The sequence below is a fragment of the Cherax quadricarinatus genome, chromosome 19 (genome assembly GCF_038502225.1).
Source record: "Cherax quadricarinatus isolate ZL_2023a chromosome 19, ASM3850222v1, whole genome shotgun sequence".
Lineage (NCBI taxonomy): Eukaryota > Metazoa > Arthropoda > Malacostraca > Decapoda > Parastacidae > Cherax > Cherax quadricarinatus.
This window is the reverse complement of record NC_091310.1, coordinates 31,760,507-31,775,506: the sequence shown is the minus strand read 5'-3', so window position 1 is coordinate 31,775,506 and position 15,000 is coordinate 31,760,507. Positions and strand designations below refer to the sequence as shown.

The 15,000-nt window shown below is 36.7% G+C and overlaps 1 protein-coding gene across 1 annotated transcript in view; it reads left to right on the top strand.

The window, feature by feature from the left end:
- The window catches only part of LOC128688105 (opioid-binding protein/cell adhesion molecule-like), a 360,262-nt gene that overhangs the window by 263,366 nt on the left and 81,896 nt on the right, over positions 1–15,000 (top strand). Inside the window, exons 2-3 of the mRNA XM_070086636.1 lie at positions 3,378–3,455; positions 11,993–12,122. Coding sequence (XP_069942737.1) covers positions 3,398–3,455; positions 11,993–12,122 — 188 coding nt within the window. The 5' untranslated portion in view covers positions 3,378–3,397. The remainder of the gene's footprint in view (positions 1–3,377; positions 3,456–11,992; positions 12,123–15,000) is intronic.

Genomic DNA, 15,000 nt, shown 5'->3' with positions numbered 1-15,000 from the left:
TGGTTGCCCTTTTTTGGATTATAAAAAGTGTTCCTAGCAACTTTAAAAGATTTATCAATTATATTTCTTGGGTATTTTAAATCATTACCTATTTCATAAATTTTGGATATTTCCTCATCTATGAACTCAGGACTACAAATTCGTAAAGCTCTCAAAAACATTGATGAGAAAACAGACAGTTTGACTCTGTCTTGATGCGAGGAATAATAGTGGACATAGGAACAGTTATTTGTAGGTTTTCTGTAAATTTTAAATTTGAATTCATTATTGCCCTTAATAATTAAAACATCTAGAAAAGGCAATGAGTTATTTTCTTCAAACTCAACAGTAAAGTTTATAGAATGGGCTAAGCTATTTAATTTTCCAAGAAAATGGTGTATATCTACATTTTTGGGCATAAGACACAAAATATCATCAACATATCTGAACCATTTAGCTCTATTAGGGAGGATTGTGTTAAGCAACCTTGTTTCAAAAAATTCCATGTATAGGTTACTAAGAACAGGTGAAAGAGGATTTCCCATTGCCATACCAAACTTCTGAGTGTAAAACTTATCATTAAATACAAATTTTGCATCAACAATGCAAAGTTTAATAAGTTTAATGATAGTAGGAACTGGCAATGGTAAATCATAGTTAACGAGTTCTTCAGATAAGAAACTTAATAAATCATCAACAGGAACTTTCGTAAACAAGGAAGTAACATCAAAACTAACCATGTTAAAATCATTTAAGTCAGTCAAGGAGTTTAATTTATCAACCAAGTCTATGTTGTTTTTAACATTAAAGTTAGAAATTTTGCCAACAATAGGGCTCAAAATATCGACAAGCCATTTGGATAATTTATATGAAACTGACCCTATGGAGCTAATAATTGGTCTGACTGGATTCCCTGGTTTGTGTGTTTTTATTAGTCCATACATGTAAGGTAAAGATGGATTAGTGGAAGTAAATTGTTTGACTAATTCATCTTTGCCTTTCAGTAGAAGTTTTATTGTTTTATTGAAGTTGCTGTTAACGGTTTCTAGGGGATTTTTCCTAAGTTTAGAATAGGTTTCAGTATCATCTAAGAGATTATTCTTTTTTTTTTCTTGGTAATCATTTATATATATATATATATATATATATATATATATATATATATATATATATATATATATATATATATATATATATATATATATATATATATAATTATATATATATATATATATATATATATATATATATATATATATATATATATATATATATATATATATATATAATTATATATATATATATATATATATATATATATATATATATATATATATATATATATATATATATATTATATTATATATATATATATATATATATATATATATATATATATATATATATATATATATATATATGTATATATATATATATATATATATATATATATATATATATATATATATATATATATATATATATAGATATATGGATGAATAGATAGATTCATAAAGACAGATAGATAAACAGTTAGAGATAGAGAGAGAGAGAGACAGACAGACAGAGACAGAGAGAGGGAGACTATACCAATCCTTTACTGCCATCACCTTTGTAGGACATCCTTAGAGCTCCTTGTGAATGAGAGATAATTAGGTGTGAAGCTAGATATGGAATGGTAGCTTTAATTCCTTGTATCAAGTTCCCTTCACAAGCATCAGTGCTACTCTTCTGAAGGGCTTTTGTGTATTTTTGGTCTAGAATTTTGGCCTAGTTTGCAATGTTTGATAATGATTTTTTTTCTGAAGTTCCTGCCTCATTGTAGGTCTTTTACGTCTTTTAAAAGAAATAAAATGTTATGTTGGATAGTCCTTTATTTTTTCACAACATATGGCTCAGGAGAGAGCTTTATTAAGACACACCAAACATTTATTCGTTTAAAATCAATTGTTTCTTATTTCGGCCTTTTTATTTCTTCTTTTCAGCTTGTTACCCAAGTTTACTCCAGTGTGATTCACCTCTGTCAGGTTTACAGCTGACCTTGTGAGACTGACTGTTGTCTTTGTTATATCAATCCTTCATTGTGAGATTGACTGCTTATCAGAGGGTGTCTTCCTTGCTAATGTTTCATCTTTTGCTATTAGCCCACAAGAAGTGTCTTTCCTAGAGCGTGGTGTGTGTGTGTGTGTGTGTGTGTGTGTGTGTGTGCGAGTGTGTGTGTGTCTGTGTGTGTGTCTGTGTGTGTGTCTGTGTGTGTGTGTGTGTGTGTGTGTGTGTGTGTGTGTGTGTGTGTGTGTGTGTGTGTGTGTGTGTGTGTGTGTGTGTGCGTTTTTTTGTTTGTTTGTGTGTGTGTGTGTGTGTGTGTGTGTGTGTGTGTGTGTGTGTGAAGGAGAATATAATTCAACATACTGACGCTTGAGATACAAAACAAACCTGGTCTTCAAACCTAGACTGGTGCACCAGACCTTATATTCCTGACAGTCCTGGTCAGCAAGACCACACTAACAAGAGTGCAGAAGAAATAAAAACGACCCTCACCGCCCTACCCACTTCTTCTATTCCATTCATAAACATAAACATAATTCATTATTATTGTTATTTTTATGTCTTTTTCTCTGGCTCAAGACAAAAAAATGATACAGCGTTTCCAACATCACTTTCTCTTGTTTTAAAAGAAGCATTTCCTCCTAAGTTGTAGAACAGCGTAAGCCTCTTCTCCTGGCTGTCATATATGTAAGTCTTGTTTAGTGGCTCTTTCTTCTTGCGGCTCAGGATGTGGCTAGTTTATGCACCCACCCATTTCTCCTTTTTCATTGTGTGCTGAGAAAAAATTGTAGGAAGTTCCCAAGCACTCGTATGTTGTTGAAGGATGTTTTATTGTGTCCGCTAACAGATCTCCCACGCTGTTTTATGAGTCTTTTCAACAAATGTTTAAAGTTAAGATATGCAGTGTCCTGTCAGATGTATTCGTCTCCTGGCTTGTGTAGGAGATGGTTAATTGGGTCTGAAACCTACTGAATACATAAGGGTAAACAAGCCTGCTTGTAGTCTGCTCATTGACAGAGAAGAAGAATTTAGTGCATAAAAATATGAACTGAACAAATCTCAGCTTATTTGGAGTAAGAGATATGAACTTCTCGGTATGTATAGTGTATGTTGTGTATCTAGTACAATATTATTATTATTATTATTATTTTATTATTATTATTATTATTATTATTATTATTATTATTATTATTATTATTATTATTATTATTATTATTATTATTATTATTATTATTATTATTCTTATTGAAAAGTCTTTTCTTATTTTTGTAAACATATTTGTGCCTTATACTGATAAGTGGAGCTTTAATATTGTGTTCGTCTAATTGCGAGTTTTTCCTTGTCTCCCCCAGGATGTAGTGCTGAAGCCATCATGATCACTGTGCTTATATTCGCCTCCCTGGCTGGTGTCATCCTCACACTGCCTCAAGGTGAGTCCATCCCCCCTCCCCCCCCACACACAGAAACACACCCTTCCCATTATTATATGTAAATGACCTGCCAGAAGCAATTTAATATTGCCCGCTTCCGAGGACGATGTGAAACTATTGAGAAGAAAAGTAATTTCTTGGGGTCGAACCACTTTCAGTGTTGAACGTATACTCACGTCTCTATACACCCGCCGCCTTGTAAGCAGTAAATTGGTACCTGGACGTTAGCAAATTGTTGTTGGTCACATCTTGGGTGGTAAGAACACTACCGTAGGTAATGTTACTGAAGCATTCACAAGGAATCTTCCTCTCGCTCTGTGCTTATAAGCAGGCAATTTCAAGTAGACACGCATACATAGGTAATCAAATATTGAAAGTACTCGCACTGAAACACACAAGGAAGCTAGGAAGTATTCGTTCACATAGAGGGTTGTACGTAATAGAGTATTATTATTATTATTATTATTATTATTATTATTATTATTATTATTATTATTATTATTATTGTTGTTGTTATCGTCCGAAGAAAAACAATTTTAAGTTGTCTAATTAAACTTGTAAATTTTTGAAAACGTGTCTTATGTACTGGTTTTCAAATAAACCTGTGTATACGCAAGTAGAATCAAACGCTTCCATTTATTGCTGGAAAAGGTCAGCAGAATTTTTTTCTATACATATATGAACTAGAGTCATTTGTCAGGAATGAATATGTCAGTGTCAGGAGAAATTTTTCCATTGAAAAATTGCTACAGGACGGCGTAAAAATGTGATAGATAAAATTTATATCTAGTTCTTTTCAGGAATTGAGAGCCAAGTCAGAGGCCTACCCAAGCGAGTCTCTGATAATGAGGTCTTTCGACAAGATATTCTGTAGACTTTCAAAGCTTAGCATCGGTACCCACTTCAACTCGGTGCAAGTCTTTAGAGAAATCGAAATATGTGGTTACACTAATATCGCGAAATATTTTGTAGGTTGCATTACATTGTGATCTCTGAGCAATCAGGATGTTGGTAATTGCCCCTGAGAGAGTGGCACTTAAGTCTCAAGTTCTAGTTATAAGCTAATGTTTAGGAGAACATCTTCGTTGTCTGGTGCTTGGTACTATCCACTCTTACGCTCATTCTCTCGTCTCTCTTCTCTGGTCCTACTTTTATCTCTTACTGTTCCAAACTTCCCCCACCCCTCTCTTTCCGTTTATTCTCTATATCTCCTCTCTCTCTCACTGTCTAGTGGAAAAGGACCAGATTCCATCTCATTGCAGCTTTGAATAGCATCAAAGACCTTATTCATACATGAAACCAAAGATTCATGCATATCCTAGCCAGGCAATCATGACCTGGAGGGAGGGGGAGGAAGGGGAATGAGTCTCCTTAACTTTTAAAATACCTCACTGATTTCGTGAACAGAGCTTTAGCTCATTCACACACACACACACACACACACACACACACACACACACACACACACACACACACACACACACACACACGCACACACACAGACACACACACACACACACACACACAGACACACACACACAGACACACACACACAGACACACACACACACACACACACACACACACACACACACACACACACACACACACACACACACACACACACACACACACACACACACACAGACACACACACCCGGGGCCAGGAGCTCGGACTCGACCCCCGCAACCTCAACTAGGTGAGTACTAGGTGAGTACACACACACACACACACACACACACACACACACACACACACGGGGCCAGGAGCTCGGACTCGACCCCCGCAACCTCAACTAGGTGAGTACTAGGTGAGTACACACACACACACACACAACATATATAAACAGAAAGGTGGACGGGAGGCTCAAACCATTGTCCCGATATTAACAGACCTAGCGCTTTACCTCTGAGCTGCTGGGTTTCAATAGGAAACTTTCACAGAAAACACCACCGTGGTGAGATACAAACAGTAGTCACTGTCTGTAACCCAACAAAACTGCAGATAAATTGCAAATAAATTCAAAATACATGGGAAAATTCACTCTCAAATTGGTTCTGCAACAGAGGAATTATTTTCCACTTTTGGACCTATTACTCGTTTTCGAGACCGCAAAAAAAAATAATAAAAAAATAATCAGTTTTTGCGCGAGATAATTCACAGCTGAGTTTGACGAGGGGGAATTTATCGTGATTTATTATTAATTTAAGTGATTTTAAGTGATTTAGCTCATATAATCGTGAAATAGCGATATTGTTTTATTGGGATATACCTAGATAATATGTGATTTTATTAGTTTTACCCACGTTTTTAATGATTTGGGCAGATCTAACGAGACTCAATATAGAGTGCCGAGGTATAACAAAGTTCAATATGATTTCATTAAATTTATTGAGGTTCACTTCGATATAACGAAATGCTATGTGATGGGGTGAGATTTAAAGAGATTTAACGTGATTTACTAAGATTTAACGAGGGTCATTATGATTTAACGAGATTTAAAATGATTTCACGAGATTGAAGAAGGTTCAATATCGTTTGACGAGATTTGTCGCGCGTCACTGTTAGTTAATGAGATTTAACGCGATTCAATTAGATTTAACGAAATTATATATTATTTGACGATATTCAATATTAATTGAAGAGATTTAACAAGATTCACAGCAATTTGATAAGATTTAACGGGAATCAACATGACTTTACGAGATTTAACGAAATTCGTCATGACGTGAGGAAATTTAACGAGATGTAACAATAATCAGTAAAGTTGATGAGATGTAAAGGGATTTAACATGACTTAAGATTTAACGAAAACTCAACATGACGTGACTGAACTTTACAAGAGGTGATAGGATTTGCTTTTACATTATGTTATGGTATTGATTTACTGAGATAAAAACGTCTATTTTTTTCCATTATTTAAAATAATATGGATTGATTTACGGTTATTTAACGCAATGTAGCTGCATGACTTTTTTACACAAATTATTAGAAAAATAAATGAGGTTAATCGAAAAAAAAAAAAACCGAATCAACAATAACCTGAAAATTAAGTGTGATTTACAGAAGCTAATATTTTTTTCATAGGTTTTGTAAAGGACATTGCGTAACAAACAGTTCCTTTGAGAGTTACTGGTTTGCAAAGGTTCCAGGGTATGCAGGGTTATCAGGGCTTACAGGGTTTCTCTCAGTTTATGCGTAGAGCTTCTTTTTTAACAGATGAATAAAATGAGAAATTATATTGTCATTAAGTTTGCTGGGAAATTTTAATCCCGTCTGGTTAAAAGGAGAAAATTAGGTTTGATTCAAGGAAGGGAAGGGTAGTTTTAATTCCCTTCATCAAGAGCCCTTCACCAACAGCGAGGCATCTGCCTCGAAAAAAACGGAAAAAATAGTGAAATGTTTCAAAGAAAAATAAATAAACTGTTTTGATACAAAACAAGTAAAATTCTTCATAAAAAACACGAAATCAATTATTGGAAGGAAGCACAAAAATAAATGAATGTTTATTTTTTAAATTACTCAAGCAATTTATTTTTATATAGCAAAATCGGATACATCAGCAAAGTGTAACACAGGCAAATGTTAGCTATGCTTCTCTATCATATTCCATCACACAAAACGGGTCACATACACGGTGTTAAAATTTGTCAGGCTCAGCTTGAAGACTGCAGTAGGCCGATGAGGTGATTTTTCATAACCAATACCGAATCTATGTATAATTCTTTCCTGGAAAACACTGTAAATCGTTTAGTAATTCTTAGATAATAAATTATTATTATTATTATTATTATTATTATTATTATTATTATTATTATTATTATTATTATTATTATTATTATTGTTACTATTAAATAACAAAAAGGCACAATACCGTGACTGGAACAATACACAAATAACCCGCACATAAAAGAGAGAAGCTTACGACGACGTTTCGGTCCGATTTGGACCATTGACAAAGTCACACATTGACAAAGTCAGTGGTCCAAGTCGGACCGAAACGTCGTCGTAAGCTTCTCTCTTTTATGTGCGGGTTATTTGTGTATTGTTACTATTATTTAATTATTATTATTGTTACTGAAGGTAAGAGAAAATTTAAATTACTTCAACAAAAACTTTACTAATTATCAATCTATATGCACTTTACATCAATCAATCGTCCGTTATTTTAGCGCTCGGTCATCATGTACCACATCTATATATTGAAAAACTCTACGGACCTCACAAGCCGTATTTAGCTATCTTGATAACCTCCACGGTCGTCATTTACCCATCTACATTTGTTGAAAAACTCTACGGTCAACACATGCCGTATTTAACTATCTCGATAAACTCCACGCTCGTCGTGTACCCATCTACATTTGTTGAAAAACTCTACGGTCAACACATGCCGTATTTAACTATCTCGATAAACTCCACGCTCGTCGTGTACCCATCTACATTTGTTGAAAAACTCTACGGTCATCACATGCCGTATTTAACTATCTCGATAAACTCCACGCTCGTCGTGTACCCATCTACATTTGTTGAAAAACTCTACGGTCATCACATGCCGTATTTAACTATCTCGATAAACTCCACGCTCGTCGTGTACCCATCTACATTTGTTGAAAAACTCTACGGTCATAACGTGTCATATTTAACTATGTCGATAAACTCTACGGTCATCGTGTACCATATTTAACTAATGTTCATAAACTGCGAACACAGTGTGCCACATTTAACTACCAATATTTAATGTAAATAATGACTCGTAAAAAAAACTTGGCGTGAATATAAGCAGTGTGAAGTATCAAAAATTTTATATGAGTAATGAGAAGAGAAAACTGAGTGTGGTTAATCTCATTAAACTAAACAGATAAATAAAGGTTAAGGCAATTAGCATGAAATGTTTCAGACTATACTAAGAATTATTTTATTTGGTTAAGACAATCATTTGTTGCCGTGACTACCAGCTTCTAGTCATGTGACAAATGTGAGTGACGTCTTTCTCTCTGTCTCTCTCTCTCTCTCTGTCTCTCTCTCTCTCTCTGTCTCTCTCTTTCTCTCTCTCTCTCTCTCTCTCTCTCTCTCTCTCTCTCTCTCTCTCTCTCTCTCTCTCTCTCTCTCTCTCTCTCTCTCTCTCTCTCTCTCTCTTCATATATATATATATATATATATATATATATATATATATATATATATATATATATATATATATATATATATATACATATATATATATATATATATATATATATATATATATATATATACATATATATATATATATATATATATATATATATATATATATATATATATATATTTCTCTCACTAAAAGCCTTCAATTACAACTATTATAATTATTAAAAAGAGCAAAACTTGAAAATGCGTAATTTGCGTAATAATTTTCGAGATAATTAATACTCAAGATAATTACCGAGATTTATAATTGTGCCTAAATTTTCGGCAGTAATTTTTTCAATACATATAATAGAGGTGGATGCAACAAACAGGTTAAATGGTATAATTATGTGGGTGAATGCTTTCAACCCTCGGGTAAAAAAATCTGGAAAAAGGCCTCTTTCGCTTAAGATGAAGTGGGTGATTTTTTGTTAAAGGTGATGGCAATTAAACAGTCATTATATAATGGAAGCGGGAGGGAGGTAATTAGGTCTTTAAGAAATCTGACAATGAATGATGAATGGAGAGGAAGATGTGTTTGGAAGAGGAATACTGTTACGCAAATCTTAAGAGAACAGGGGAGATAGAAATGAAGAGAAAGAGACCTTGATTCTCCTCTTGAGCTTGTTCCTTGACTTGAGAGTATATCATTTAACTTAAGGAAAAATGTACTCTCCTTGCACTACGACGAAGGACTGCCCATGGGTCGCCGCGCCCGTCCGGCCATTGATAGAACAGCGAACACCAATCACCACTTGTCTTCCACACTGGGAGTACCAAACCTAGTGACCAGTTCATTTTACGGAAAAAATATCATGTCATGCAACTTTCCTGACGAAAAAACAATCACAAGCAATAAACATTTCTTAGTATAAGACTCTTCTTGCGTAATCAAAGTCAAGAGACCATAGAATACAGGATCTGGAGTTGCTACCACTGTGAGGGAAAATTATTAAGGTCTCAAATGCAGTATATTTATTGGATATATTGTGATATTTATTTTTAGAAAAAAAAGGAGCGAAGTTATATAAATCACCAATTTCAGATCTATGTTTCCTAAAATATTCACTGAACACAAGCACACACACATATATATTATATGGGAACACTGAAATACACACACACACACACACTCTCTCTCTCTCTCTCTCTCTCTCTCTCTCTCTCTCTCTCTCTCTCTCTCTCTCTCTCTCTCTCTCTCTCTCTCACACACACACACACACACACGTGGCGAGGTGTCAGAGTGGGCACTTGTGACCAGCGGGGTCCCACAGGGGTCAGTCCTAGGACCAGTGCTGTTTCTGGTATTTGTGAACGACATGACGGAAGCAATAGACTCTGAGGTGTCCCTGTTTGCAGATGACTTGAAGTTGATGAGAAGAATTCACTCGATCGAACACCAGGCAGAACTACAAAGGGATCTGGACAGGCTGCAGATATGGTCCAGCAATTGGCTCCTGGAGTTCAATCCCACCAAGTGCAAAGTCATGAAGATTGGGGAAGGGCAAAGAAGACTGCAGACGGAGTACAGTCTAGGGGGCCAGAGACTACAAACCTCACTCAAGGAAAAAGATCTTGGGGTGAGTATAACACCAGGCACATCTGAAGCGCACATCAACCAAATAACGGCTGAAGCATATGGGCGCCTAGCAAACCTCAGAACAGCATTCCGACACCTCAATAAGGAATCGTTCAGGACCCTGTACACCGTGTACGTTAGGCCCATATTGGAGTATGCGGCACCAGTTTGGAACCCACACCTAGCCAAGCACGTAAAGACAGTAGAGAAAGTGCAAAAGTTTGCAACAAGACTACTCCCAGAGCTAAGAGGTATGTCCCACGAGGAGAGGTTAAGGGAAATCAACCTGACGACACTGGAGGACAGGAGAGATAGGGGGGACATGATAACGACATACAAAATACTGAGAGGAATTCACAAGGTGGACAAAGACAGGATGTTCCATAGATTGGACACAGTAACAAGGGGACACAGTTGGAAGTTGAAGACACAGATGAATCACAGGGATGTTAGGAAGTATTTCTTCAGCCACAGAGTAGTCAGTAAGTGGAATAGTTTGGGAAGCGATGTAGTGGAGGCAGGATCCATACATAGCTTCAAGCAGAGGTACGATAAAGCTCGCGGTTCAGGGAGAGTGACCTAGTAGCGACCAGTGAAGAGGTGGGGCCAGGAGCTCGGACTCGACCCCTGCAACCTCAACTAGGTGAGTACAACTAGGTGAGTACACACACACACACAGAGACACACACACACACACTCACACACACACACACACACACACACACACACACACACACACACACACACACACACACACACACACACACACACACACACACACACACACACACACACACACACACACTCACACACACACAAGCAAACAAACAGTCAATAGCACAACACATGCAATTCTCGTTGTTCAAGGTCATCCAAATATAAATCGCCACGACTTTTTAATTTTTCAAAATAAAAGAATAAATTTTCAGGACGAAGGCACATAAATCAATGAAGGACGAAGCCTCCAGGTCTGCCTCCATCAAATTTCCTTTTCAATTTCCTCTTGCTCGCGGGGGCCAAAATTTGAGTTGCCTTGACCGCTGGCCGAATCCTTAATATGAACAATGTTGAAAATAGTATTCCAGGGAGATCAGAATTTGAAAGAAATTGGATTCTCTCTTTTGGTGCAATGTATTCATCAAGGGTCTGAATTTCTAACTGAAAAAAAAGGATTATAAATGGGGAGTACAGTGATTGTGAAAAGACTGTAACTGTGAGAGGATTGTTATTGAGAGAAGATTGTAACTGACAGGATTGTAATTGTGAGGGGATTGTAACTGTGAGAGGATTGTAACTGGAAGTGGAATGTAATTGGTAAAAAAGGTTTGTATATGGAAAAATAATTTAAGAAATAAAAAAAAAGTATTGAAAATGGGTAAATTGAAATTGGTTTTGCCAGCGGGTTATCCTCTTCCTTAGTTTACTTTCTATTCCATTGTCACTCTTATCACTTATTTCTCTTTAAAGTAAAATATTGCATATCTTATATCTCAGTTACTACTCGCAAGTACCTAAGGGATTGTTCACGTGTGTGTGTGTGTGTGTATGTAGCTGTGTGTTTGTGTATGTGCGTGCGTGTGTGTGTGTTTGTGTGTGTGTGTGTGTGTGTGTGTGTGTGTGTGTGTGTGTGTGTGTGTGTGTGTGTGTGTGTGTGTGTGTGTGTGTGGTGTATATTCACTTGGCTCTACTCGTATGAGTCGAGTCCTTATGGGTCTGTGATTACGTCTTTGAGACAGTATATAACCCTTATTCCAATTGTCTCTCTGAGTCTTTCGCCTCTCTCTCCTCGCAGAGCTGCTGCCGGGACTGGTCGACTCCGCAGAGATGCAATTCGGAGGTATAGAGTCTGGCCAGACAGCCTCGGACGCTACAGGTGCCTCACTCTCCTCGTTGTGGTCCTACAGCACCGTCACAGAAGATAGGTGGGTGTGTTGGGGGTCTGTGTGATGGGATATGCTGGATATGTTTGGGCATGATGGGGTGTGATGAGATATAACGGAAGAAGTAGTGCTGGGATGTTATGGGGTAGTCTGGGGATGCTGGGAGTATGTTGTGGGTATTGAGAGTGTGTTGGGAGTGGTTAGAGTGATGTGGAGGGAAATGCTTACATGTTCAGGGTATTGATTGTTTGTTGTTTGTTTATGGAGTGATGGAGTGTAGGGGGTGTATTGGAAAGTTTGTTGGAGTATATATATTTAAGAAATTTTGGAGTTGAGGAGAGAGACATGTGCAGCACCTGGACGTCTTTATTTTGAAGACTTTTCTCCAACTAGTGTAATAATAATGAGAAAGCAGCTAAAGATGCGATATTTCTATAATCCAGAGGTCTGATTACCTCATCTTCTGTTATGAATTGAAGAAGCCACTAGTTGGGGAGATATCTTAAAAATAAAGATACCCAGGTGTCTAATTAATCAACTTGTCAGAACAATATTTCGTTAATATAATGGAATAGTTTTGGAAGCTATGGCAGTGTTTGTTGTGTGTTGCGGGTGTGTTGGGGTGTGTGTTGTGGGTGTGTTGGGGTGTGTGTTGTGGGTGTATTTGGGTGTGTGTTGTGAGTGTGTTGGGGTGTGTGTCAGGGTTGAATAAAATATGTTTGTAGTTGATATTGGGATATTGGAGAGTATGAGTTAGAAGGCTCACTAGAAAATTAGCGAGCTAGTTGGCTGCAGTGCTAGGTCTCTGATCGTTTGATTGACTGAGCAACCAGCCAATTGGCTAAGCGACTGGCCAGCCAAGTTGGCAATCCAGCTGGCTGACAGACTAGCTTGATTTTAGCTGAGTAGCCAGTGGATTGGCTTTTCTGTTGACTTAGTGGCTTGTTAGGTGGCTTACTAGCGTAATGGATGGCTTGCTGGCTGCCAGTACAACTGGCTGGTTTACTGTCTAGCAGGCTCTCTGTCTGGTTGGCAGACTTTCTGAAGGGAGGAAGGGAGCGAAGGAGAAATTGAATAAGGGAGGAAGGGTAAAATAGAGATAGGGATGGAGGGAAGCAAGGAGGAGGGAGAGAGGGATAGCATTCAGCCAGAACGAAACATCCGCTTTATGCTTCACCCTCGCACGCCCTCTCTGCCAGTCCTCCTACTCTTGTTCTTCCTCTTCTTCCTCTTCCTCCTCCTTTTAATCCATCTCCATCTCTTCTTCAAATTCTCCATCCTCCTGCTGCACCTATTCCTCCTGCACACCGACTTCCTAGTCACACTACTCCTGCAGCAGAGAGAAAACCCTACACATTCGCACTACGATTTATTCTTAGAATTTTTCGATGATGTGGAGAAAACATTCTCATTAAATATTATTTGAAAGATATGCAGTCTCCTATAATATAAACTATGGAGGAGAGTTTTATAATGCAACATATGAAAGAGATGAATTCTCATATATCCTATGTAGGAGAGAGACATGTTCATATTTCTTCATATACATAAGAGATCCGTGCAATCACATCATCATGTAAAAACGAAAGGCATGACCTGATATATATATTGTCACTTACAGAAAAGTTGTGCATCATACTATACAGAAGACCTTCATTCTTTTATATCATCATATACAGAAGAGATGCATGCTCATATATCATATACAAAATAGAGGCATGCTTCCATAATGACACCACATCCCCTTCTCATTTTGATGGAAAATTTCTATCCAGTTCCTCTCGAGGTTAAAGTGATAACTTCGGATGAATCATGGAAAATATTAAAGGACACTATGTTCACGATGAAAAATTTGCATTTCTCTCTCTCTCTCCCCCTCTCTCTCTCTCTCTCTCTCTCTCTCTCCTCTCTCTCTCTCTCTCTCTCTCTCTCATTTACATATATATATATATATATATATATATATATATATATATATATATATATATATATATATATATATATATATATATATATATGCAAAACAACCACTCTGAAAGAATAGAGAAATTCCAAGCGCTTTCGTGACTACTCACATTATCAAGGAACTATGAAAGTGAAGCATCCAAGGAAGCTATATAAGGGGTCCGGCCAGCACCTCACTATCAGATCCCACAACGGTTAAACACGTGACGTGCGGCGAGCCAACTTGGATAGGTCCTTTGCACAACTCACCCCCAAGCTATTCTACCCAAGAAAATTTAAAAATTATTTGTCCAGTGTATTATTAAATTCTTCCCAAATTCTATTAATTATAAATGGATCTAATTTATATAAACCAAAGGAAATATTCATATTATTGTCAAAACTGCTTTTTATGAAACAAGATTCAATTATATTCCTGTCGACCATGGACTTGTTTGATACTACTTTCTCAACTTTTTGAAAATCAATTGGATGGTTAAAATCTCTTACATGAATAAATAGAGCATTGGAATCTTGTCCAGTTCCAATGCTATATTTATGTTGTTTTAATCTTAGTTCGAGATTTTTACCAGTTTGACCGTAATAAACTTTATCGCAAATTTTACAAGGAATCTTATAGACACATCCATCAGCATTAAATTTTTAAATTTTCTTGGGTAGAATAGCTTGGGGGTGAGTTGTGCAAAGGACCTATCCAAGTTGGCTCGCCGCGCGTCACGTGTTTAACCGTTGTGGGATCTGCTAGTGAGGTGCTGGCCGGACCCCTTATATAGCTTCCTTGGATGCTTCACTTTCATAGTTCCTTGATAATGTGAGTAGTCACGAAAGCGCTTGGAATTTCTCTATTCTTTCAGAGTGGTTGTTTTGCATATTTTGAAATCACCTGTTTACTGTGATCTTATTGCATATATATATATATATGTATATATATATATATATATATGATATACATATA